Below are 27,971 nucleotides of genomic sequence, written 5' to 3' on the forward strand. Positions count from 1 at the left end.
AAGCCCTGTGGTAGCAGGGTATCTCACCTATCCCATACATAACAACTCACGCCTGGGTAGCACTCAGTCAGGTTCAGGATAATCACACAGTAATCTCTGCCTGTAGCTGACATCATTAGAGTTAAATTAACTTTTTAGAAAAGAGTATACTGCTTATTTACATGTTCCTTTTGACCAGCTGTTACATTAAAGTGGTAAAAACATTCTGAAACGATAATTCTTTCACTATATTCTCTGGATTTAAAAAAAAAAAAAAAAAAGCGGGGGGCAGGGAAGGACACACACACCATTCTTTGAGCAAAGAACAGAACAAACCAGCAGATTGCTACTACCAACCTTTGTTAATTCTGTGCTATAATGTTATGTCAAAAAAAAAAAAAAAAAAAAAAATCTGTACTTGCCCATCAGGTTTTCCCTGCTGATTTAACCCAGAAGTCCTCCTCCAGGTTATTTCCACTCCCTATTTCTTCATCCTTGTGCAACGTGCCAGCTGCTACCTTAGAAGGCACATCTTACAAATGCCCTCCAGAGGAGTGGAAATTTACTTGGGCACAACTGTTCCCGTCTCTCTCGTGCATGAACTTAAACTTATTCATGTTCCTTGAAGATATCCCACTCATACTGCTTATCAGATGGAAGCAGAATGTCAAGTATTAAAGCTCAGTCCAAAATTAATTGTTTCCCTTTCCAATTCCACCCACACGCTATACCACAAGCTCATGAAAAAAGTACAGCATCACTATAAAAACCTGAATTCAGCAGCCTGTGCATACCAGAGTATAATATAGCGAGGAGAGCATGAATTAACAAGTACTAGAAGAGTGTCAAAGATTAAGAAAGAAACAAAGGTGCTGGCAGGGAAAGGCCAGAATTCTTCAGCTTTGACAAGGTGCAAATTCTCCTCTGGGGTAATAATATAAACATTGATCTCCAGCTGGAATAAGTCACCTTCGGTTTTATGGGGTATTAAAGTACAGTCCCTTGCTGAATTTAACTTCTCCAAGAGACAAAACAAAAAAAGACTGTCCCAAAGAATAGGCTAGAATCAAGGACATGGATCTAATTCAACAAAACAGACCTAATATGCAGTCACATGCATTCCCTATTTAAACTCAGAGGATTCTGATCTCAATTTGAACTTCCAAAGCAGAGGAAGAAAGTCTTCTACTGAAAATTGCAAAAGGTTTGAAATTTTTTAACACCAGTGCCCACCTCTAGCACACACAAAAGGTGGATATAGGTAATTGTGAGAATACAGAATCTCCCAATTCCTCACCATTTTCTGAGGTAGCTTGGCAAACTTGGCTTGCTGGTAAAACACAGCCACCATGAGAAAAAAAAAACCAAAACCAAAAACAAAAACCCTAAGTCCTCCAAAAAGCTTAGGAATGTTCAACATTAAAAGGAGCAACACAGACAACTGCATCCAATGGTGAAGCAGCAGCAAATCAAAACCACTGTGCTTAGCTTGAAAGTACTGATAAGAGTTGGAAAGAATACTGCAGCTACAAAAAGAGAATATGCAGAGAAATCAAGATCTCCAGTTTGGCCTGTGCTCCAAGATCTCCATCAGCACAGAGCAATCAAAATACAAAATTTCTTCTTCAGTCCCTTCTGCAGAGACATGTCCTCAATTTCTGATCACCTAATCCTAAAGTAATTTATGATTGTGGTAGCAGGTGTGTGAGGAAGAATCCTGTAAGCGAAGCATGTCTGGGGGGAAAAAGGAAGGGGGGGGGGGCTGGGGAGGAAATCAAGGCAGTTTTGCCAGCCGGTGCAAAAGAGGGTATTTCTTCTCCTTTTTAAAAAAAAAAAAAAAAAAAAACCAAAAAAGGACGGAAACATTCAAGTGAATCCCCTTCCTGTTGATGGACTGCCAAAAAACCCACTTAACTGCTGTGTCTCCTCAGCTCTCACTTTCTAACCTATCTTTAGCTGTTTCATTAACTGGGATTTCCCCAGTTTCTAATATATCTGCTTGCAAACCCTAACCTACCAGCAAAGAAACAAATGCAGCTAAACATTTCTGCAAAAAAGTATGTGCATCAAACACTCAAATATCTCTTTACATTCGTTTAACTTTGTTTCCTCCCTCACTTCTGCATCCACGATAGGACTGAATACTTGCATCAAAAAGAAGCAGTCCCAGTAGGTGGAAATGGCAAATATCAAACAAGAGCAAGTTTAACTGGGTCACCTTCCAGAACTCCAGCAAAAAACAAAACAACCCAAAACAAATTAAATCAAATCAAATCAAAATAAACAAACAAACAGAAAATCAAACCTGGTAAGAACAGCTGAACAAAGGTGAGAACAAGAATCATGCAGAGGAGAGCCTGGATGGGCTCCGAATAGCTGACGCTGGCTTAGCCACCACCGCTGACAGCCACCAGCCACCAGAAAACAAAGCCCAAGGTTTAAGCCACGCACATCACGGCTGCACATCTTCACCACCCAACTGCTTTAAATAGTCCACTGGCTGTTTTAAGGATTTATACCGAAAACACGCGTATTAACTGGAAAGGAAGCTTAAGCAGGAGGCAAACCGTCGCCCTTCACCACTGCGTCTCCATTTTTAACCCCCCCTCACCACTGCCACTGCTTTTCTACCATACCCCGCTAAAGGTCTTGAATGCTTCTCCATCTTATCTGAAGATCATTTTGTAGAACTGTTTTCATGTCATTAAATGGTAGTTTGCTGCAAACTGGTCAAGGCAGGCAGTAAAAAGTACGTATGAGAATCGGACAGAGTGGGAAAGGCATCACAACAGATGAAGCAGTGCATAGAAATTAAAGGCTGCAGGAAGGCAGGTGCACGAAAAAAGATGCAGGACTCTACTTGGGAGTTTTCCCCCTCAGCCACAGCACTTGCATGAATTCTCTGTTTTTGCAGCATCTGGTAATGAGAAATGAAGAGATTATCTGGCTGCCTCTGTGGCGCTCATCTTGCCAAGAAAATCCCCACCCTACAAGAGAAATCCTTGCTAACATGATCAAGATGTGCATACTTTCAGTGCAATAAACAGAACCAAGTTCTGTCTTGGTCAGAGAAATGTTTCATAGGCTAGTCCTCAATTTCTCCTCAAGTAACAGTTTACAACAGAAAATTAATTAAAAAGCAGACCAACAAAATATCCCTAAATTATACTCTTCAGCAGACAATGACACCTTTTCATTGGTTTTTGAAGGATTAAGGCAGAAAAGTGATGTTCACTGATTCTTCTCTTAAGAGAAGAGAGGCTTTTCAGTACTTTTTCCTTTTTTTTTTTTTGGTGAAAGTGATATTCTCTCTTTGTGCACCAATGCACCGATTTCCCTCCCTTCCTCAGATGTTCTAGATGTCAAAGCCCACCAGTGCTTGTGCTGAAGTTTGCCCAAGGCACTTCACACCCACTTCGTCAAATATTCAGGACTGAGAAGGAGAAAGTGTTTCTAATTCACAGCATGAGACTTCATATCTAGACAAGATATCATCTGTCAGTTGCACAGACCCAAGTACCTTTCCAAGAAAATAAACTGATCTTTTCAAGGCTGCAAAAGGTAAGTCATTTTATGGAGAGATGAAAGTTCAGTAAGGTAAAGTGATTTGTCCAACATTACACACTGGGTAGAGACCACAGCAGACCACTCGGGAAACCCAGTTCTCTTGGCACGTCTGGCAGTACAGATTGTGCTTCCCAGGGAATGCCTGGAGAAGAGGAGCATTTTACCTTTTTTTTTTTTTTTTTTTTTAAACAAAACAAACCCCTGAACACCTTTCCCTGGCCCAGACCCATTTCTGTTGATGCTTAGCTGTTGACAGATGCAAACATTTGAAAACACAATAAAAAGAAAGGTGTCTCCTGTAGGAAATTCCAAATTTAAAGCTCGGACAGTGTGCACTAATTGGCACTGCTGTTTTCCTTCACAGTTACCACTTCTGCAGCAGTCATGGGAGCACCAGCATGGACAAGCCTTTTGCAACCCAAGTCATCTAAACCAGAAAAGGGGTAGGGAACAAGGGGGAAAAACCCCCACCCAAGCCAACTGCTTCTATCATCATCATAAATGAGGGAGATTGCAGTGGTGATGAGACGCCAGAATGGGTAAGCTCTGTTCATCTCCTGCGATGGTACATGACTTTGCTAATACCCGTAAAAGACTTTGAAAACACATGCCCTGTACTGCTTGAAAGCTGCAGAACATCAAAGCTGCAGAGGGGAAAAAATCCCCAAGACTCAATCAGCCATTTAATACTGTTACTCAATGTATTTTTCAATTCTACCTCTTTTCAGCACACGTTTAGCAACTTCTGGAAATCTACCCTCAATTCTGGTTTTAGCCTGTACTTGTTCATTTTGGCATCACAAAAAAAATAATGAAAAGCTGTCTACAGTTTTGTAGCTCAGTTTAAAAAGATGAGTTGCAGTACAAAAAATTTTATTCAGCTTCTCTCTCACTGCCAAACTTAGACTAATCTACATCCTAGACCTACAACCTGTTTTTAATACAAATTTTACAAAATTATTTCTGTCTTTGCTTTCAAAGATGCCAGCAGCTTTTTGAAACTTACTTAAAGGTTTCCTTCCTTTCCAAGTTAACAGATAGGCATTTCAACTTGGGACCTGTAAATAGGATTTTTTTTATTGACCTAATTTTGCAACTTCCTGTAAAAAAGCTTTTCACATGGTTTCATTTCTGAAGTTCATACAATCTCTAATGTACAACAGTTTGAAAAGTCATCCACAAGACAATGACAACTGCTGATGTGAAACATCCTTGCCACATGAACAGGCTATGAATTTCACCACTTTTAAACAGAAATGTGCCAGATAATCAATTATTGCAGTAGCAACATTGCTAAATTTCAATGCTTTGACTGCACTTTTACGTAAAGTCTCAACTGAAACAGTAAATTAACATCAGAATAACTTTGCTGGTGATCAGTTTGTTCCAAAGGTGGTGCCCTACACAGGCTTGAATGTGGACAGGTATGCTATAGTGTTGTTAAAAAAAAAAGTAAAATCAAAGTACAAAAATTATTTTAAAGGTTCTTTAAAATAAATCAAGGCTGAAATGAATCACACACTGGTTCCCAGAACCAAAACCCCATCCTAGTAAAGTTCACCTTTTGAAAGGTAATTTTTAACCTAAATTATAAATTCCTCAGAACATTACTGTTCAAGAGTAAGTCAAGTCAAGAGTTTATTTAGAAATCACCTCAACCGCAAACCTAATTCTCCAACTCCCAACGCTGTGAATCCCAGGAAATTTAACCAGAAGTTCATGACAGAATGAACAACAGTATACAAGTAGGGGTTTTGCAATGCTCTTAATTGGGTGAGGAGCTGTGACAGTGAGATCACGACTCCTCTTGCTTCTCCACTGCTCAAGAAACCCAGGAGCTATGCGTTCCTTTTGTCACAGTTAGGATGAGAAATAAAACCCCACAGCACACAATCTCACTGTCTGTTAAATTATGCATGGGTTGAACACTCAGAAATCCCATGACTATTTGTGGAAGTGCAGAAGTGCAAGGAACACTGACACCAAGTGAGGCAAGCCCATCCACCATCCCCAGACTATGCTACCAACCTCCTTCACAACCAACCTTTCAGTCACAGCCACTTTAAGGATATGTTCATACCCAGGAAAAAAGATTATGAAGACTCTGAGACTAAAGAAACAGCAGCATAAAAATAAGAAACCAGAAAGCAGATCAAGTGGTGACACCAGCTAAATTAGTGACAAACATTTGAAAAGCATAAAAAATTCACAAAGCAAGGACAGGGGAATAACTGAGTTATTCTGACAGCCTTATGCACATATTTTGTTTTGTTTGACAGGTATAAATAAGTTCCAGCCTCTGACTGAAGGGGGAAAAAAAGCTTTCACACTCCATCAAACAAGCCTAAGAAATATGTATTTAAAGAAACTGCCACTAACCCATCTCAGTGTATGTAGTAGAAAATAGCATGTGCTTCACTTTACAGCTAGATTTCAAGAAGTAGGTGTTCAGCAGGAGCTTGGTGGCAAAAAAGAAGCAACCATATAAGGCAACAAAACCAGAATAAAAAGAATGTGTTTTGGTGAGTTGGGCAGACATCTGTTCTTACCACACAAGGCTTGGCAACTTTCAAATTAGGGGAACCTCAGATTACCCTTTCAGCTAGGAAGTAACACACAAAGCAAGGTTCCTCACATGCGAGTTGAGATCAAATTTCTTTATACTTACCTGTCTGCTTTCAAAAGCAGGTTAGATGGCAGTTCAAGGAGCTGGTTGTGTTGCACGTCCAGGACCTCCACTTGCGTTCGCTCGAGCCGATCTGGTAGCCTTCCTAACATGTTATGTCCTGCCAGCAGCTTACGCAAGCTACTACTGTAAAACAACCTTAGAGGAATAAAAAACACCAAAAATGAGAAAAATCCAAACCGAAGAGTTGCTTTGAGAATTTAGGTGCAATATCACAGTTCGTTACAAGAAAGTGATTCAGCCAACTGATTAGCAGACATGGTATTAATTATGCACAGATCCAAGAATGTCTTCCCACTCTCCACCAACTTCTTAAAAAGGTTGTGGAGAGACAGGGAAGGAGGTTTAAGGATGATTCAGGAGTGAAAGTAGTGAGAAAGGGTTATCTTATTGCACTGTATAAAACATGAATATAGAAGCATGACAGTGAAGGAGGTAATTGCTAACAATGGCTGCAGAAAACCGCACTTGTGGGATCTCCCTAGCTTATGGAAGAACTTCAGAAGTGTGGGTGAAATCACCAGTCACCCCACAAGCTTTGTAGTGCTCTATTCATCATGTGCTGACTCATAATCCAGTGCAATTCCCCACCCCCCCACTTTCCTTTTCTGTTAATACCAGACCAACATAAAGCCTCCTTTCCAGTTCTACAGTGAATGAAATTTATCTAATCGGCTTTACTTTCTTGAGCTTTTACAAGCGATAGATGACCTGGAGTCCCATCCCCCTGCTCCATTTTTTTGGGGGGCTGGGGCAGAAGGGGAGGGGAAGAAGAGGGCAATGTAAAGAGACAAGAACAAACAGCTACTTTGATCATATAGTAAACCTAAAATTTGCAGTATAAACAACGTAACAAGGAGTTTAAAATCTGCACTGAAAGACCTCAAAAATGGAGCAACTCTCAATTTTGAAGGGAAACCACTTTCAGCAAATTAAGAAAAGAAAGATTATTCTTCATCTGCCACTTGTCTTACGTTCCCGCTACCATACTGTTTAATCTGGCGAGCCTGTGCATCATACTGACCTGTTTCAATCAAAGACTCTCAAATTACTCAGCATTAAAGCAAAAGTCTTCTTCCCTCTGTTACAATGACCCAAATACACATAAAGAGCCACCCCCCACCCCCTTCCCTGAAATACATCAGGTCATTGGATTATTGTGCCAAGATAATCAATGAAGTATGCTGAGTATTTTCCCCTTGACAGATACAGTCATACTCCGTATCTGTGCGCCAGTGTTAACAGTTATCTCAGTTGGCTGGATTGTCTGCATTATGACCATGGATACAAGTCAACAGCCAGCTGTATCATTCCAGAAGGCTCAACACAGGGTGAAAAGATTTACCATGCAGTGATAAGCATATCTATTATGTTTTCATCATTTAACCATTTTTGTTTCACTCCACTTTTACTTGAAAATCTCTCTTGGTTACAGATTTGCCTTTCTATTCTATTTCCTTTCCTAATCAAGACTGGCCAGTACCATCAACACCAAACATTACAGGAAAAAGCAGAATTGGTTGACAATGTCTTCAGACAAATTTATCACTTTGGGTTTTTTTTTTTTTTGACGGGTGGGGACAGCGCCATTTTAAAACAAAAAACAGCTCAAATCATGGCAAAAACCTTAGCAATTAGCTTTTCCATGAAAATATATTTTATAAATAATTCAGAAGAACTGAGTAAGTCTTTGGGGTTTTGTTTGCTTGTTTTCTCTTATTTTCCAAGTTACAGAAGCACCAATGGAACTGGGCTGCCTGAAGAGAGATTGAACCACCCAACATTTAACTAAGCAAGCTCCTGATGAGCCTGGGACACCTAGTTCTCAAGGTGGGTGGGGAATCAGGACGCTGGGACTGCTCTTCCCTATGGTCAGCTTTCCCACTTGCCCAGCTCCCACTGGAAGTTTTGATGGGATCAAAAAGTTCTAAGGACAAGCACGCTGCTCAGCATCTTCTGAGAAAACATGGTTTGGTGAAAGCATTCAACCAATTCCCTTAGTAAGCAGCTGTTCAAGAGAACACAATGTTCAATACAAATAGATCTTTTAAAAAACCCTTTTTGTTATTTTTCAGTACTTTTAAAGTGGAAATGGCTGCATTACAGCCCAGTGTACATTGTTCCCATTTTCTTTAATTGAGACAAACAGTACCCAGTCCTCTATCTCAACTGCTTCAATTCTTTGTCTTCAAGGATTTTTCTTCTGTTTCAAGAGGCAAACGCGCATAGTATCAACTGTAGTTTGTTTAGATTAGGTGCAACCTTCAGGCTTCCAGCAAACTGCTGGTCAGTCAAGGCTTGAACATTTGTGGTTAGAGTTGCAAGCATCCTCCTAGGAGAGTCTTGCTCACTCACTTCAAAGGTTTTCAGAGTGCTATTCTACAGTAGAAGGAAAAGCACGTAGCAGTCTGCATGAACACACTCACTGGGCACTAGTATTTACCTGATACTTAACAGTAGGTCTATATGCCTGAACCAAATTTCCCTGAAGTTTAACAGACATTCAAAGCCTGTGTTTTGAACTGGGCCTTACAACTGAGCTGACTTATTAGGAGCTAAGCTATCTAGACATATACTACAAAGAAGAGCAAAGATAAGCTATTTCCTGGGGTTAATGATAAGATGGCAGGAGAGACAAGTGGGATGTTGACTGTACCTAATTTCAGCTAATCATTAATCTCCCAAAGATATCCGGTGTGCCTTGATACTCCTTGCTGTTATGAAGTGCAAATGAAAGGCAAATCAACTTTTGCTCCCCCCACCTTCTGAGTAGGCGCAGTTTCACTTTGTGTGAAAAAACAGAGGGATTAATAGCCTGCATGTTAGCCCGTTAGTTTGCTCTGCCCACATTTCTGAAATCTCTTCTCTTTCCATTTACGACACTAAAACTGCCAGTTTACACCATATGGCACATTCATCTGACCCAGACAAAACTATCCTTTTTGGTTTCTGATGCTCTTATGTGCTGTAGAGCTCAGTAAGGAAAATATTTAATAGCTCATCATATAGTAGCTGTCTACAATCTTCAGTGGCTCTGCACGTCCCCACACAATTTCACCCTTTCTGCCCAGTACGTTCTCCCTTTCACGACGTCTCTTTTGAAGCATACAGAGCAGCCAAGAATGACAGCTCTCTTCCAGTGAAGTCAAGGACTTAAAAATTCTCAATACCAGCACCTGACCAGTATACCCACTTGGAACAGGTCTCTCTAGAAAAAACTAGTAAGAGACATTTATTATTTAAACTCAGCTCTTATTTTCCTTCCTGTTCACTTGCTTTCCTATCATTTGTATTTATGAATTTTAAGTTTAGACTCCTGGAAAAGAGATCATCTTTGTAGTGAAGGTGATTTCTCTACTTGCTTGATGAGGCTTTACCTTCTCTTCTCAGCCCTTTTTCACTCAAACAGGGCTGTGAACTGAAACTAAGTTACAAGTTCTGGATCTCTAAACTGTCATGCAAAGTTATGGCTGTAAATATTTCATATTCAGTATTAAAAGTGAAGGGCTTTCCTGCCTGAGCAGCCACATAAACAGCTTCAAAACTTCCACCTGGAGTTCAAAGGCACTGCTTTCTCTGCATGAAAGTAAAAGAAGAAAGGCTGGGTGGAAGCTTGAGGCATGACGACACTCCACAAGGTAAAAATAAAATCAAACAAAAGATAAAACGGTCCTGACAGTCACTGGAACAAGCTAAACACTGAATCAGCAATTATTTCTGAATTGCTTATCCTGCTCCATATTGTGCAACTGGTCTGCAAGACTCACCGGGCAGGCAGCTCACGTATCTGATTGTGGCCAACATCCAACACTTCCAGTTTCTTGCTGTCACATACCCACTCAGGCAGGTTTTCCAGGCGATTTCTGTGAGTAAAGAACACAAAGAGGTATAACTAAACGATAATTGAGATGTAAAGACTATTAAGAATACAGCCTCGAGAGAGATACAGATGCCTGCAGGAAATAAATGTGCTACATAATGTTTCCTATGAGATTGTATCACCCCTCCTTCTCTAAGGGCACTACCAGTGCAGTAAGGTCCCGAGTGAGGGACTAAGAAAGCTAACAGTGTTACTCTCTCCCTAGACGTGCAGCCACTAAGAAAATGGAAAAAGCTACTTCCAAATTATTGGCGAAGAAGCATTAAGAGCATCAGAGTATCAAGGATGAAGGTCTCTCGATGGAGAAGAAAATTTGTGAGATACTCCTCAGAAAATGTTCACGCCCTATGCAGTTGAAACACACCTCTTCGATCCCCCATAAAGGCAATCCGGAAACCCACTCTACCACTCTTCAGCTCTCTCACTGAATAGAGCACAATCTTTTTTTTGTGTATCTTTAAGGTCAAGCATTTTGCTTTTCTTGCATTTGTCTTCACAGAAACTAACCCTTCTAAAAACTAAATTCTTAGAGGTAAGTTTTGCCAAATATTGCACTGAAAGCATGCAGCTAGGCACAGCAGGGCACCCATGTATCCTGCCTTAAAGACAAAAATTAGCAGCACAAATGACATGGAGAAGATTGTGTGCATGTGCATTCACATAACCACAACTTCAGTTAGCGCACAGATGCAAAACTGGGGATCGAATAATATTTAGGCACTCGCAGACTTGAAGCTCAGGGATAGGACCCTTACACAGCATGAACATAAATCAATGTTTATGCACATTCATGTACTTGTATCCTGTAGTTTATTCATGCAATAGACTTTAAGCAAAGTATGTGATAGCAAACCTCCCCTCTTGTCCTCAGATAGCTTCCTTTTCAAACAGATTTCCCAAATTCCAAGCCAGCCAAGAAGCTAAAGACAGCCTATCCATTTAGTTACAATGCCATCACTGAACTGAGGCACAAAAAGGGTTTTGTGATCAAAATCACACATTCTGCACCAATTTCATTTATAGCTAAATGGAGAACACAGCTTTACAAAGAATGCTTTTCAATAAATCACACTTACTTAGCCACACCTGTGTGTTACATTCAGGTACACAATGGGAGTAACTCATGGTTCATGAAACTTTGAAGCTGATGGCCACTCGCCCAGGGTAACTCACTAATTGTTACAATCACCCTCATCAGCTTTAAGAGTGCTTTAAACATGCTTTTTAATGAACAAGATTATCACCTCAACATGCAGATAAGTAATTCCTTAAATAAGACAGACATTAAGCACATGTATGCAGTGTTTTCCTGATTCAGTCCTTAAACTGTAAAACAAACTAAAAGACCCCCTTTTCCATGTCTTTCCTTATCCCACCTCCCTCGTTAAGGTGAGATTTATGGATGCATTCAAATGGCAACAGCAGACATCCCTGCAGCAGCCAGGGCTGCAGAGAACAACGATGGGCTGCAGGAGCTGCCGTACTGATGAGTGAATGATCAAACCATCACCTACGCTTGGCTTGTGACACAGACATATCCAGAAAGGAACTTCGGTACGTCTCATTGGTGCACGTTTGAATCATTCTGTTGTATCTCTACGACAGGAAATCTTTAAATCAAGGAAACTCTTTTTCTTTATAGTTAAAGGCACATTTTGCATTTAGCACTATTAAAAAAAAAAAAGTACATCTATAAAAAGGAAACAGGGAAGAACTGGCTGGTAGAAGAAAGCCCATCCTCTAACTCTGAAAATCAGTCTTCTCGCATGTCAAGGTCCAATTCCTGCCCTCACTCCCTCCCAGTAAAATGCCAGCGAATGCCATTTTTCCATAAGCCTCACTGTTGTATTTTTTACAGGCCCAAGGAAAAAAAAAAAAACCAAACCATACTTACCTAGAAATATCCATATAAGCCAGGCAATTAGGAACTGGATACACATCAAGGTGAACAAGTTCTAGGGGGGAAAAAAAAAACCCCAAAATTCAATAAAAACAAAAGTGGTGATAAAGATTTGCACCTCAATGGCTGTTCCATAAGAGTTACTTTAAGCAGCTAACACCCAGGTATTTCAGAACAAGTCAGTAACCTAAAAAACTTCTAAGGATCTGGGCCTGTGTGAACTGAGTTTTGTTTATTTATTATGTCTGAGTACATTTGCTATATTATGTTGTACTTGCTATGACAGATGCTGCATAACTGATCAGAGAGGAGAAACTGGAGGATTTTAAAAGTTCCGTGGCAAATTCTCATTTTTCCATTTTTGTCCCACAGCTGTAACATCACCTCTGCCACCCTCTGCCCAGAATAGTCACAAACCTGCTCTACTTTTTTTTTTTTTTCTTTCCACTGGTCACTGTACCGTTGTACAGGCACGGAAGGGAGACTCCCCACTCTGGAACAGCAAGCTACGGAATACCCCAGTCCTTCAGGTCATGGCAAGATCCAGAGTATTTTTCAACACATTACATGAGCCTTTACATCCCTGTGGAGTTCCTTGTTCAGGCAGCCTTACAGACCTTTCATAGCGTCTCAACTACTGCTAATAATGTTATATTTTGATTGCTTCAATAATATTTCATATTCTAAGGTTTTTAGGTAGCTAATGCTTAGCATTAAGGTTGAAACAAAACCAGCAGACACTTATTTAAGCCTGCAGAAAATCCACTAAAGTGAAAAGGTAAAAAACATCACGGTCCCTTCGGAAGATGAGACTAAAGCAAGGTGGCTGAGGGTGCAAAGAGAGGATAGCCAGGAGGAACAGCAAGATCCAACAGGCAGCTGATGGCAAGATACGGGTTGGCTTGGGTTCTCAGCTCACATTGCACAGCACATGCTCAGATTGTTAACTTTTCTCAGCTACAAAGATCCTGGCATGAATACTTAATGAAGGCAAAGGCTTAGATATCCTTAAGATGCCAGCCTTTTAAAGGCAGTGCAGACTGTTTGGCAAATTCACAGCTCTTTGGGCTTGCATTTTGTTTATTCCATCCCAAACTACTCCAAACAATAAAAATGGTGGTGAAAACTGAGTATTTTAAGTAATAGCAGCTTCCAGAGACAGATCAAACAAATCCTATTCATGGAACACAAGAGTTATTCAACTGGAAAATGCTGCATTATTTTTATTATTGAATACAAATTAAGTTACTATAGATTTTGTAGCTTTCTTGCCAGAGTAAGTAGCTAGAAATAGTAGCAAAAACATATATTGTTTTAGTTTGTCTCACAAATGGCCACTTGTTCAAACTTTCTAAACTCTAGGGAAAAGCAATAAATTCCCTATTTGCCTTGGTAAAGCAACACATTAATACAACCCAAAGAAGCGACAACTTCAAGAAGCCTCCCTGCTGACATAGAGAGGAATTCCAGCCCAAATTTTAATATTTTCACAGTTTTGACACCTCCAAATCAGTAGCCCAGTGTTATTTGAAAGTCACTTCTAAGCTCAGAATTGGCAGTAGTTTGACAGAGCACATGTGAAACCCTTTTATCCAAGGGTCATGTCAAGAGCCTCCTGATCACATGCACTGCACTCCATAAGCATCCCACAGAGAACCAGGTACAAAAAACAGAAGTCAGATGATGACACCCCACAGCTGCCCTGAAAACGCACTTACCATTTGAGGAAGCGTAGAGCGCTTTGAGAAAATATCCGCTGATTTTGAGGGTTACCAGTTGATTCCGTTCACAGTGTAACACTTCAACATTGTTAAAAACTGTTGCATCCAGCTCCCCAAGTTTGTTGTCTCTGAGATCCAGCTGGGTCACGTGATGCAGAAAATCTACTTCATCGGCCTCCAATCTCCTAATTGAATTCAATCTTGCAGACAAAAAAGGAGATTAAGTGTAGTTACGTGCCAAGCTCCTGCTGACAAACCAATGCTCACTCTACAATTGGTTGTGCTGGATTAAACTAGCATGCCTGCAGGTTCTGATCAAGGTTGATTTTAAATATTTTCCCCTTTGTAATGGTATTTTAAAAGCAGTATGGATCAGCTCTGTTGTTTCATCCATCATGACAAAGGAATGATGACACCAAGTTCCTTTCTAAACTACTTTGAAAACTACCGATAAAAAGCTCTGCAAGAATGTAAGTATTATTGCTATTGTGTCTATAAAAATAAAAGATGATCTAGCTGTTATTCGTGCCTGATAGTTTGGAAAAGAACAAAACCTCTACAGTTCCTGCTGGGCTATCATGAGCATCTGCTGGAAAAGCCTGGCAGATACGAGTAACCTTGCAGATACTGGAACCTCTTGCCTTACTGAAAGGCCAAACTGAGATTTCTGAATTCCTGTATTTGCCTCTCGCTTTGCCATGTTCCACAGCAAACGAATTCAGAGGCCTGAAAATGGGTGTTGAAAGAAAACAAAGCAAAAACCCAAAACAAGTAGGTCTGTCAGATAAAGAGAACAGGTTTTATCACATCTTCACTGCAGTGCACTGACACTGCCAATACTCAGCAGCTTCCCCAGAAGTTACAACTGAAGTAAGATTATCTATAACCCAGCAATGTTTGAGATGGCAGAGCACTCCAAAGACTTCAGTTTCAAATTCTCAGCTCTGACCAGAACGCTACGATCGGTATAGTAACTTCTGTCAGCCCATTCAGACTCCCTAGGGAGGATAAGGGCATATACCTGCAGTTTTGTTGTTACTCTTGCTTTCAAAGACTTGCCCCTCTGTAAAACAGTTGTGTTTTCAGCATAGCTACGCTTTCCAATGAAAAGAAAACGGGTAATATGCCCCCTCCAATACCACAGCCTACTTTGTTTTCAGTTTACAAGCACTGCTTCCTTCTGATTTCACCAAAGCAAAGCATTTCACTGTGTAGCAAGTACAGTTTACAAACATGTTTGACATTTACTGTTCCAGGTAGCGCTATACAAAGAACCACTGTTCACCGCTCAGTGTGGAGAGGATGCGGCAGGCAACGAAAGGGCTGGAACTGCACTGCTGGAACTCATGGCCAGCTCAGCCACAGCATCCCTACACTAAGGACAATTTATTTATTTCCTTTTAACATACATACAAACACATAGACACATTTTAACTCCACCATATACACTTCAGAATTCATTTATTTTAGCTGGTTTTTTTAACTTATGCTGGCCCTTCCTTGATTGCAAAGTCTGACAGCTACACAGCAGTATAGTACACTAAGTTTTCGCTTGAAGAGCTTAATCTAACTAAATGGTTCTAAAATTCATTGTTATTTTGACCTCATTGTCCAGGCTCTGAATTGAGCCTTGCCCAGCTGACTGCAGAAGCTGGCTTCCCTGAAGACCGTAAGAATAAAGAACCACCTCATACCAGAGCCATCTGTAATAAATGTCCTGTTTAGACTCTGCTGAGGGCATCAATAAAATAATGTTACTCATGGTGGACTAGGCTTTTTAACATACCAAGAAATATTAAAATATCTATTTTTGTCCTCTCACTTTCACTGCCTTTTTCCTTATCTCGCGCATCTGTAACATTTCAGACAGAAGCTTTTTGAGTCAGGGACTATCACTGATACTGTATTAACACTGCACCAACTAGAACTGCAGGAGTCACCAGTGTCCCAGGCTCTGTTTTGTTTGGGTTTTTTGGTATAAATATTAATCTCTCCCACTCATTTTCCTAACTATTGGTCCCCCTAAATGCTACCTCTTCCTCAAAGAAGCGCGCTGAGTCACAGCAAGTGCAGCGAGTTACATCATACTGCCAGAAACATGGTTCAATGGACTAACACAACAGATTCATACCCGGCAGCTATTCTGACAGCCAAAGAGAAACCGTTTCAACACCAACAGTTTAGACCCACTGATTTGTCCCCTTTTTCAAATACCTACCTTAGATCCACATGTTTAATGTGAGGCATCCTTTTTAACACCTGTAAGTTCAGGGTATCCATGCAGTTTCCTGACATACAAAGCTTATCCATGGCGGTCAGCTTCTCCAGCACCCCTGGAATGTTGGTGAACTCATTGAAGGACAGACTCAGGTAGCTGAGCTGATGCATACGCTCCAATTCATCAGGAAGGGACTGGAGAAAGTTGCCATCCAGCAAAAACGTCTGCAAGCTATTAAAGGCGGGGGAGGGGAAGAGAGAGCGAAGAAAGTGAGTGACTTGTTCAATCACATTTCCTTCCTACAAACACACAAATCTGCTGCAGTTACAGTGAAATAAAATATATAAAAGGGCAGAAGAAAGAAAAACATTAAGGAATAATGCTTTAACATCTGCCACAGAAGATATCAACCAAATAATTAAAAGACTTGCAACTATGAAATGCAGGCCGTGCTAGACAGTTGTATCATATCTTTGAACTTCTCCAGAACTGCAACTTGTGTGATGGCTGAAGCACATAAGCAAGGGGGTTTAAAGATTATCTTCACCATGAAGGTGACCCTTCATGCGTCAAAGTGTCAAATACTGGGGACTGGAAGAGCTTCGAGACAAAGGATGCTTCCCCTCCACCTGCACCTCACAACTGCTTCCATACAGATCTACAAGCCAGTCTGCTCTGACAAAACCCAGTAGGTTTAAACTGTTTATCATAACAAGATTATGTACAGAGACATGAAACCGCTTGTTGTCTGTATTATCAGCCTGTGTACGTTAAGTTTGAAGAAAGTACTTGCTTGTGCATCTCTCCTACAACTGCTGGAATGCTTCTGAGGGCATTGCAGGACACGTTGAGTTCAGTCAGGGTTGGGATGCTGCAGACTGACAGTGGGAAGTCTCCTAAATTATTATTGGAAAGGTTAAGGCTCTTCAACTTGGTGAATCTACAATGAGATAAGAAAAAATAAAAAAAAATAAAGGAGACAAATAAGTGGAGCATAAACCACACCAAGTTGCCTTGCAATAATTAATGCAAGGTAAGTTTGGTTATGTAAATGCAAATCACATGCATTTTTAGTTTATGTACTCAGAACAACCAGGGAAAGTACTAGACACTCAAGTTCAACATCACTTGCAAGAGTTCACTCACATCGAAAAGGCATAGAGAAACAGCCCCCCTGAAAAACACACTAAATATACTTTCCTATGAGCGTAACAAAGAACAAAACCGTTGCAATCCTTATGATATATGTTGTTTCTTCTGTGGCATCTCATTCTGTACTACAGCACTGCTGTTTTTCTGAACACATTTCTTGTTAGTAAGACTACCCTAGTGACACTGGTAACAAGGCGCAGGAAATTCTCAGCCTATTTGAACACTGAATTTTTGTGGTGCAGCTCAGCTCCATTCATGTGAGTAGATACTGCCTTTCAACCAAAAATTCTCATTAAAATAGGTTGGTTTGAATACAACTGGGAAATGTGCTGAATTAAAGCAGAATTTAGCCAGACTTCTGTAGCAACAGAGGCAAATTCTTATGCTCTCAATTAAGTACGATGTCAAAGCTCGCACAGATTTCAAAATTTTGTCCTTGACATGTCACAGAACTCTTAAAAGCCCCTTGGTTTATCACATCAGCCAATGAAGCCACTTGCATGTGCTTGCCTTACTAAAGATGACCAAGACTGTTTGAACAAAAAACCCAAGAAGGGGACAATCCAATTAGCCAGCCTGCATGTTCAGCAACATTATTATGGTTGCCTAACAACCACTGGGAGGTATGCCTAAACGCAAGTAAAAGGATGAATGAAAAGATCTGTGTCAGATTCCGATAGAGGGGAGGAAGTTTCTTTTCTGGCACGGTTTACGCCAGGACATTTTATTTGGACTTTGTTTTCCCTTCATTAAGGTTCAAGTCCTTTATTTGTGCGAGCAGGCTTTTATATAACATGGCGATGGAAGCAAAACTGCACCTATGAACGCTGCTATTCCATGTGAAAGTAATCTCCGACAGCATGTGCCAGTGAATCCACAGCCTCTGCATTGGCCCAGTACATTCTTACCTCAGAGCACTTTGTCCTCCCCGAGCAGAAAACAGACAGAAAACACATCAAGCATTGAACAGGTTGAAAAGTTTTAATGCCAAAAAATTCTTATAAATCCTCACCAGCTGAGGATGGTGGCATGCACCTTTAGTATTGCCTAAATCAAACTAATGCCACTGACTAAAACTCAACATGAAAAAGTAGTACCTTTGTATCATATTTCAATGGGGGCTGTAAGCAAAGTGTGGATTTTACCCCAAAAGATGGGCTATAAATACCTTTAAAGTTTACAAATACACTTAACATTTACAAAGGCTTGCAGCAAGCAAGGGAATGCTGTGCTCTCTGTTGGTATTTTGGTGCAAAGATGGCAGGGAAAAAAAGAATGGAGAAATCATGGCCAGAGTTATCACAGATTTTGAACACCCTGTGCCATGCTGGAGGCAGAAGAAGTTTGGAACAGAGTTAGATGGAGACTAAATGAAATCTTGCAATCAAATTATTGCTGCAGGGAAAAAAATGCTCCTGTGCAGAAACAATGACTAATGTATCTCTAGAGGGAGAACTGTAAAATAAAGAGGAGTCTAGGGTAAGCTAGCTGATGTTAATGAGGGCTGCTAGACAGAAAAAAAAAAATGCACATTTTCAACACTATACCTTCCCAATTCCTCTATTTTGACAAAAAGGCTTAAAAACCTTGAACCTAGAACTGAAACCCACAATCCTGCATTTATCTTGAAGATAACTGTAGATTTAGGCCACAGATATACTGCCTTGAAATTTGGGGTGATTCTGTGGTGGAACAGCTGTCCCACATCTTCCTCAAAGTTAACTGCAAATGCAAGCAAGAGTGCTCTAAGTAGCAGACTCCAGGGCCTTTAGAAATTACATTTTTTTCCCAGTTTTTAGGTAAGTGCAAAAATAGTAGTGAAGACAGGAAGATTAAGTCAAAATAACTAAGCTGCTGGAGAAACATCAAAATGCAACCATTCCAATTTTCAAGTCAACCATGAAAAAAGAATTAACTCATTTAATAATCAACACCGAGGCTAAAGCCTTTACCTGTGCCACTCGGGAGTCTCAGAAGAACAGTCTCAAGGCTTTTGCCCACTAAATGAGTGAAAACTACAATCTACTAGAAGACCTCAAATACAATCTTGAGATAAAATTACAGAAGATCAAGCTAATACACAGAGGAAAGAGAACCGGGGTGTGGGGGGGTGGTGGTGAAGGAAGCTAAGAAATACATTAACTAACTCCAATGCAGTGTTCAGCTTCAAGGTTTTCCACACACATTCTTGTGTATAATTGTCCTAGCTCAAAGGAGGGCAGGGGGGGAATCACCCCCCCGCAAATGTATCTGGATTACATCTCTACTACCCTAATGTATGCTTTAATGTGTGTTTATTAAGGGTCTTCTGTGAGTAATCTAATTACTAAGGACATGAACTGAACTGGTTAACAGGTCTATATAGTATGGTAAGGGAGGATGAGTAGTACATCCAGTACTGGATATACTCATACAGAAGCTGAAAATGCACGTATAAGTGTATGTCAAATCATCCACAAAGGAGAGTTCATCGTTAAATCACATTTAAAGAAAAGCTGAAAGACAGACACCATAAGCTTAAAGTTAAGGGATTAATTTAAGACAACTGGCAGGAAAGAGATATTTTCTTCTTTCTTTGTAAACATGTTCATTTACAAAATGCTCAACTCACATTTCTCCTCATGGAGCACTGTCAAGTATAGAACATTAAGCCAAACTAGCAGGCATTTGCTCAAAGTTAAGATCTAAGCCTGCCTCTCATTTTTTGGCCACTCACTTCCCACTATCCACATTGCAAATGGGCTGGTGCACTTCCATTATGGAGCACTGCCATGCTGCACATTTAAAACGCTGAATTGTTTACAGTGCTTCTTATATCTACATAGATTTACAGTCAGTAGCACCAGTAGTACTTGTAGCATCAATACAAATATGGTAGGAGAGAAGTATTGTACAGACTCAAGTTTCCTGTTGCCGCTGAGCTTGCACTGGGTTGGGCTTTAAATAGATTTTACAGAGCAACACCTTTGCTGTTTTCTCACACGCAAATCTTTACTCCTACCAGAAGTAGGGGCACACATTGATGCTGTCCCCATGGCATTGCTGGAAAGAAGAAAAGGCACAACATCGCTCGTTTGAGGCATGACAGTGTAATAACCTCATACGAAGTCCATATATATGCTTTCCTTCTCTGGTTCTAGACTTTGTTAAAGTCAACCTGAAGAACAGCATCTCTCAACACGTTATGTTCAGTTAGCTTACTAAGCTTTCTATTGTAATGACCAGTATATAAACACTCACTTCTCTGACCAAAAGTAGTCCTACTTTAAGCTAGAGCAAAATGTTGACATGTCAACCCTTGAGTTTAAACATGCAATATGACTGAACACTAATTGCCATAATTGAGCCAAAAAATGCCCACTTACTTAATCCTGAAGCTGCCACTTCAGGAGTGGTTTTAGTTTGACATACACAAAATGAGGAGAGGGACTAACAAGAGAATTTTTTTATCACGGCAAAGCAATGAACTGACACGCTAATTTCAAAATCAGATCTACCTGATGTGCACAGCAGAGGAATTTCCATTACACAGTACAGCATTTGTGTCCCACTATGTTTGGGGGGGTGGGGCGGGGGGTGTAGAATAGTATATTCAGATTGGCCATACACTGCCACTGAAATGCAGCCATAACAGACTTGTCTGACAAAACCCATCTTGCCCTACTCTTACCAAAAGCAGGCTAGCTTTTTAATTAAAAGCAGTGTTTTACTACACACAAAACAGAAGATGTGGCTTCATAAGGGACTCGGCTTAAGGAAAACAATCACGTTCCCAATACTGTCTCCAGTATTTGGGCTGTCTCATGACTATGCTGTAGTTGCAGTTGAACATCATCATTTTAAGCAGCAACACAACTGTCCCTCAGCTCCAGCACCATTTCTGAGCAGACTGATGCATTATGGCAAGTGCTGGAACTGAACTACAACTTGCCACCTTCATGAACGCCTGCTACTTTGGCCACTAACTTAATCATGAAGAGAATTTCCATATAAACCTGACACACCAATTTCTTCCTTGGAAATAAATAGTCTGATTTACTGCCTTTTTGCAGTTGCATCAGATTCGCCCATCCATAGCCATATTGCCTAAGGGAGCAGCTAGCCTAGCACCAGAAATACTGTCGTAGCATTTCCCTTCCCAGAAAGATGCCGTTGTAAAAGCCTTAAGTTAGTTAGACAATTAAAATGAACTATTCCAGCCCTCTTGCCCTGCTAAATTTGTCAAGACAGCTGAATAGAGGCAGACTGTTTCTGCAACAGCTAGGGAGGTTCACTTGGATGCTGCAGGTGAAGGCTTTGCCTAACTGAGGCCAAGAGCAGCCCTCCCCAGCTTGGCCACAGGAGAGTTTTCAATAGATAATATAGAGAGGAGAAAGGAGGAGCTCTGCTGGTGTTTTCCACTCCATTTCTCTGGACAAGACTCCTGTTCATCCAGAAACCAAGTAGCTCACGTCACACCACAGAGAAACAGATGGAGAGAAGTCATCTCAGGAAAGAGGGTCACTTAGTTTGAGGGCAAAGACCGATTCTGGTCAAGTCAGAAGAAACTTGAACAAATTCATCCATTAATTATTGATTTCTCCATTAGCTGAATGAATAAATGAAAACATGGTTTTATCTTAATTTTTATTTCCTTCCTCCTTTCTTAAACCCTATAAGGGAAAAAGAAAAAGAAAGAAAGAAAGAAGCAGACCGACAGCTGCAATTTTGGTATCTTCACTACCCTTTATGCCAACACACCAGGAACAGTCATCCTGATATTTCTCCCCTCTACTCGCATTTAAAACTATAAAAGGCACAACAATTCTGGCATACAGACTTGAGTCTATATGCCAAAATTAATTGGTAGAATGTATTTAAAAAAATGAAGAAAACAGACTGCACTGCACAAAAAAGAATAACCTTAAATCTAGGCAGTTATTTTTCAAAATATACAAATAATCACAGATGTTAAGCTCAATTCAGACTACCTCCAAACTTAAGACAACAATAAAGCTTTTATTTTATTACAGAGTTGGTAAGAAGACCATAAAGACAAGAAAAACAAAATGTATGTGGTGTTAGTGGAAATAATCTGAACCTACATTAATGTACTTCACTGTTCTCAATTTGTGCACATACCTAGCACACACTGCTTTGTTAGGGGGGAATGATTATCCTCAGAGGAAGAACAAAATTCCTAGAAAAAAAGTGAAAATACATTCTCCTTCTCTATATTGGAAGTTTGTATTTGAAATACAAAAGCATTAGCTAGGGGTGGGCTTCCAAACTGAAACATGTTTAAATATGTGAAAAGAAAACCCTTACTTTGGAAGCCATATCAGAAAGCAACAGACAAGTAAATTGGAGTAGGCTGATAGACAATAACCGGATTCCATAAATATGTTCACTACTTTTTGAAGCATTATTTGGAAGAGATACTGCTGTACTTAGCCCAATAGTTCCACTAAACTGAATCCAATTAACAACTGCAATTTCTACTTTTAGACTACATTATTTTTAAAAATGCTATTTTATAGCATATTTCTAGTGCGATCTATTTTTCTCCTACCACTATTAAGGAGTTCACTGTTCCAATTTAAACAATCCAAAAAATCCAATATGTTTCAGGCATTAAACCAATTTTGCAATCTTCCCCACTTAGTCACTTGCAGCAACTTGATTTTGCAATTTATTTTTCTTTAATCAAATGTCACTGACTTTTGCCAAGTATTCACACAAGGGGTACTTTCTTGAGTTCAGAAAGGTACACAGGAGCTACGCAGAACACAACCAGTCATGAAGATTTGGAAAGATGCACTAACAAAACCAAACTCTTCCTTCAATGTATTTATAAGCGGAATAAAACAAAAGCAGTCAAGTTACATAAACAACATATTCCAAGTGTTTTCTTTAGTATTACAAATAGCAAAAAAATATTCCAAGGCTACAGAGCTGAGAAAATAAATGTAGCACCAGAATATAGCTAACACTGGATGGAGGTTGTTACTAGTAGACCTCTGGTTGTCAGTATCATGCCAACTTCTCCTTCTTGCCCTACTGCTTTAGATGGCTATGCTTCAGTCTTTGGCTTCAAGTGAAAGAGAAGAAATGAGTATAAAAGTAAGGTTCCCTGGCTCCGAGACGATTAGAGTGTGAGAGAAAGCTCCCAGCATCTTCCCACACTGTGGAACATGCAATGGCACTCCATTCCTTGCGGTAGTACACTCCCCATGTTAGCTGGATTCATTTAAATAACTTCAGTAAATGTGTGCATTTAAAAGCAAATTCTTTTCCAGAAGAGCATCCTTAAAAACACAACAAAACAAAAACCCTAAACAAAACAAATAAACACCCCACCAAAAAAAGGACAAAGCTCAAATCTCTTTCAGTGCATCTACCAGCAGTGCCCTGTGGGGCAAGGGGGAAGACGCCTATTTGCCATGTCATTAATCCATCCAATTTTCTTTGCTAACCTCAGTTTCACACCATAAAAGCAATAACCACAAGGAGCCACTTAAATGCACTTTGAGACCAACCAAGTGGCAGGCTGGAGACTTTCTTCCCTGCTCCTCAGTCTCTAGGGACAAGCTAGGATCGAACTACATCTCACCCCGACTTCTAGCAAGCTCTTCTGCTGGGTCACACCAGTTGGGTCACTAATACTGCTCCCTCTCTCGCTGTCTGAGAACCGAAGTGTTCTCTGAGCAACGACTGCACTTCCAATTACCTACTTACTGCATGACGGGTTGGTAAGGAGGGTTTAGCTTGAGGACCCCCCCGAATTCTCATTTTCAGATAAAAACAGCTATCCTACAGTTGGGAAGTAGCAAGGGATTTCAGAAACACTTGCATCAATATCTGAGAGTCCTCTAGCCTTCTCATACCCTATAGATGCTACTTCAAGTTACTGCCACTAGTCCAGAAGAGTTTCGGCTGAGATGCCTGAGAAGACAGTTGATTTCTAAAGAGGCGCTGGGAGAGAAAAGATACCAACAGATCTTAAGATAAAAATCCATATAATCACTGTTAATAATTAACAACCACAATCAGAATAACAACTTGTTCTTCAGATAAAAATTGGCATGCATCATTTTGTTTATCGTTAAAACAAACTTTGTGGCTTATTACATCCCCCCTTCCTTTCTCCTTCCTTCTTTTTTTGTTTACATCTGCAACAGGCTTATATTAAAAATCCACATACTGACAACTTACTTTTCAATATTAACAAGCAAACAGTATTCTTGATGCCAAAAGTTTTTCCAACAGCGCTGACCGAAACAATTACATAAAAATATAAAATGTGCTTAGCCCAGTGAAGCAGAGCAACAGTGAATAAAGACTATGGTTTATTCCTTTGCTTCAAACCTAGAGCAATAGTCCTCTGCAAAACTAGTAAGCCTGAACCCTTGTTTGCATTTCAGAGCAAGAGCTGTGAAGTTGCATTGTAGATAAGGGGAAAGTGAGGTTTGGGAACACAGCGTACGTATAAATCTCAAGTTTATGGTTAAAAAAAAAAATCCACCAACCAGCATTAAAACAGTGTAAGCAATAAAATTTGTGACAACTTAAGACAACCGAATGTCTTCAATCACTCCGTTTGCAGTATACAGGAGCTAAAACACCAAGGGGCTTTAAAGGCAAATTCTGACTCAATAGGGATATTATCACAAGACATCAGCCGCTTCTAATACTGCAACAGCTGGGCAACCTTTCAACTGAGGAATCTCCCCTCTCCTCCAAAAGAAAAACACCCTTTCCTATCATTTTAAAAAAGCTACTGTGAGGGAGAACAAGTACCAACATTTGCTGTGGTTTTTTCAACACAGATGAATTTTCGGACTGCCTACTTTTATATGTAGCATGAAATGTGTATTCCCTGCTAAGTAGGAAAAAAACCCACAGGTAGCTGTATATACCTTTCAACATTCAGAGAGTTCAGTTACAGAAGTTCACAGTTTCAGGGTATCTACAGCAACAGAACTTAAAGTCTGAGTGGACAGTAAAGCAAGTGAAAGCATAGCTACCAAAAAAAAAGTGCATCTACACCTCTGTAAACCTTTACATGCTACCAGCAGTTTCGTTCCCGAGATGGAGACTTTTCACTTATGCCACATACTGAGCAGGACTAAATATTTTATTCAGAAATGAAATCAATTACATTATTTTAACAACTGAAAGAATAACTGTATAAGCAAAAGTAGGAATTCTTGTTTTTTTCCCCAATCCATTCCTGGCTGTACCTACCAAGTCAGTGGGTATGTCAGCATCTCATTACTATGACCCAGCTGCTTGTGAGTCTGCTCAGTGGGTAGCTGAAAAATTAGTATTTTCTTCTGTCTTCCTCTCGTTTTGAAAGACAGCATTCATGAACATTTGTTACATTACCACCTAAAGTGATTCCTTAGGAGGAACAGCTATCACCAAGAGCTTATAGCAAGACAAATTTTCCTAGACTGCCTTGATAACCAGATTCAATCGAAAATTGTACCAGGAAGGGTAGGTATACACATGCCAATGCATTTTGTTCACAACATCCGAGCGCATGGTTATTTTGGAGCCTTAAATACTTCTAGGCTTGATTCACTGATGTTGTGCCCTGTGTGTGGCTGCAATTTAGCAATTGAGAATTTGGTATAAAAGCCAACAGTAGCAAATCAGAACAGCAGAGATTTTGTACTTGCTTTGCAGTGGTTTGAAAGAACATGTGCGAACAAAAAAAGACTTTTGGTTTATCCAGTCAAGTTTTACCTTGTGTGACCCCCAAAAAGATCTGAAAATGGTTTTATGAAATTGGATTAAAAAAAAAAAAAGTCAGACAAATAACAACTTGTGTTCCCAACTGAGCTTCCCTTACTTTGCGCATGCTTTCATACTGGGATTCACTAATAATTTCAAAAAGATACAGTGTTCCCTTCTTGCTAGATGTTTGTGTATTTACTCACTACAGAAAAGCAGACTTACAGTAGTAGTCAAGCTGGCTGAAAGCTTTTTGGCAGCACAAGTAAAACTCAAGTTTTCCCACCCTAAAGTGGAGAAGCTGGGACTGTGTTTCTTAGGGCTGAAAGGAGCATGGCTTGGGAGAGCACTCCAGGGCCAGGCTCATGCTTTTGCTGCTCTTGGGAGGCAAAAGATAACCGATGGAGCACTGCTCTTCCTAACCTTCAGACTCTTCAGGTGCTCCTACAACTGCAGCACCAAGAGAACATGAAACAGACAATGAACATTGCCCATCACATTACTTATAAATGCTTTATAATCCATGACAATTAGCTATATGTGGATGGACAAAATATAGTCAAGTATCTCCTGTACACTTTCTGATATTTAAAATGGAAAAATTGTGAAAATTCATTAAAATAAAGACATTCATTATCTGCCCATGTTCATCGCCTAACTTATGCTAAAATTCCACTTGCTATCTGGAGACCTATACTGTCATTCACAGAAAATTTAATCCAGTATTTCTCTCCAGACTGTGTTCCTGAGCTCTTGGAATCACTGTCTGCTTTGTTTGTGAAGCAGACCTGCTGGGTTCATTCATCTTCTATTATGCCAAATTTTTTGTTTTTCCAGAATAAAATTGGATTTACATAAAAATACAACAGCCCGCAGAATCCATCTTGTATTTTTCAGTTGTTTTTCAAAGAGGAAGGGATTTAGAAATGTGGTTTAAAACATTTTGTTTGAACAGGACCATCCACAAATATAATCCCGAGGTACTCTGCAATACGGTTACCACTGAAATTAAAAATCACAGTTTTATATTCAGTATGGAAACATTCATCTTTCTGAATACAGAAAGCCTGCTGATTCCACAGTTCTGGGACACATATATTAAATCATTCAGATCACCGATTGTGCCGCTGTCTACCCATTTGTTACATTCTCAGACGAGCTGCAGTGGAAAGAACAACTGGAAGGTCACAGTTACTAGGAAAGAAGAATTAGGGCTGAGCAGAATAGAAAGACGACAGGAATCAGGCTGAATTTATTAAATCAGGGCTTTCTTTGCTTGGGGGGTAACAAAAACCAGTACATGCAGTACTGTTCCTACCCAGAATGCATCCCATGATGGGCAGCTCACCAACTCATATTCACTCACATTGAGTCAAAGATTGAAGAAGTACAGTCTGGCCTCATCAGGTAGATAAAAACAACGCATTCTAAAAACTGCATTTTGGATTGAAAATAGCCTTCTATGTAAAAGAAAAACTTTACGTTTCTTATGAAAGCTAGTCTGTTTCTAACACACAGTTAACCGATTTCTGAAGCGTTACAGCCACGCCAATCCTCCACAAAAGGAGGTAGTAATTTTTTAGGGAAGTTCCTGCAGACAAGTGACAAGGTCACTTGGCTCCAAGGGCAGAGGAAGACCAGTAGAACCATATCACTTTACCTTTGTAATTCACTAAGCGCTCTATTTGTGGATGGGCTAGGATTTAGCCTCAGGAAGTTCTGCTTTAAATTGAGATGAGTGAGGTCTTGGCTATAAAACAGGTTGGCAGGCAGGTGCTCCAGGCTGCAGCATGAAAGATCCACTGAGCTTATGCGTTGTGATGCAACCTGGAAGTCAAGAGGTACACCAATATGTTAATACTGTAATAAAACAAGAACATTTCCTTCATCCCTACTAGCACAAGATAAACTGTTTTTAAGCACAGCAGAAGTCAGTGACAGCACATATAGCTGATCTAACATGGTTTACATCATGGCTGCACGTTATGCCATGACCTCTTGCTTTGCCTCAGCACTAAAACCAGGTCCACAGATGGCTAGCAGGGGGAAAAGTGCAAAGGTTTGTCAGACTAGTAAGTGAAATGGATTAATTTTCATCAATGAAGTTAAGCGATAGTCTACAACCAGAAAAAAAGGTAAGAGACTTGATA

General features: G+C 40.1%; 1 protein-coding gene across 1 annotated transcript in view; it reads right to left on the minus strand.

The window, feature by feature from the left end:
* Positions 1–27,971, minus strand: part of PHLPP1 (PH domain and leucine rich repeat protein phosphatase 1) — a 141,258-nt gene that overhangs the window by 20,262 nt on the left and 93,025 nt on the right. The window contains exons 4-10 of the mRNA XM_075704617.1: positions 27,482–27,648; positions 16,745–16,891; positions 15,952–16,182; positions 13,731–13,933; positions 12,007–12,067; positions 10,000–10,095; positions 6,215–6,370 (exon numbers count right to left, since the gene is read on the minus strand). Of these exons, the coding sequence (XP_075560732.1) occupies positions 6,215–6,370; positions 10,000–10,095; positions 12,007–12,067; positions 13,731–13,933; positions 15,952–16,182; positions 16,745–16,891; positions 27,482–27,648 (1,061 nt within the window). The remainder of the gene's footprint in view (positions 1–6,214; positions 6,371–9,999; positions 10,096–12,006; positions 12,068–13,730; positions 13,934–15,951; positions 16,183–16,744; positions 16,892–27,481; positions 27,649–27,971) is intronic.

This window comes from Pelecanus crispus, chromosome 2, assembly GCF_030463565.1.
Source record: "Pelecanus crispus isolate bPelCri1 chromosome 2, bPelCri1.pri, whole genome shotgun sequence".
Classification (NCBI taxonomy): domain Eukaryota; kingdom Metazoa; phylum Chordata; class Aves; order Pelecaniformes; family Pelecanidae; genus Pelecanus; species Pelecanus crispus.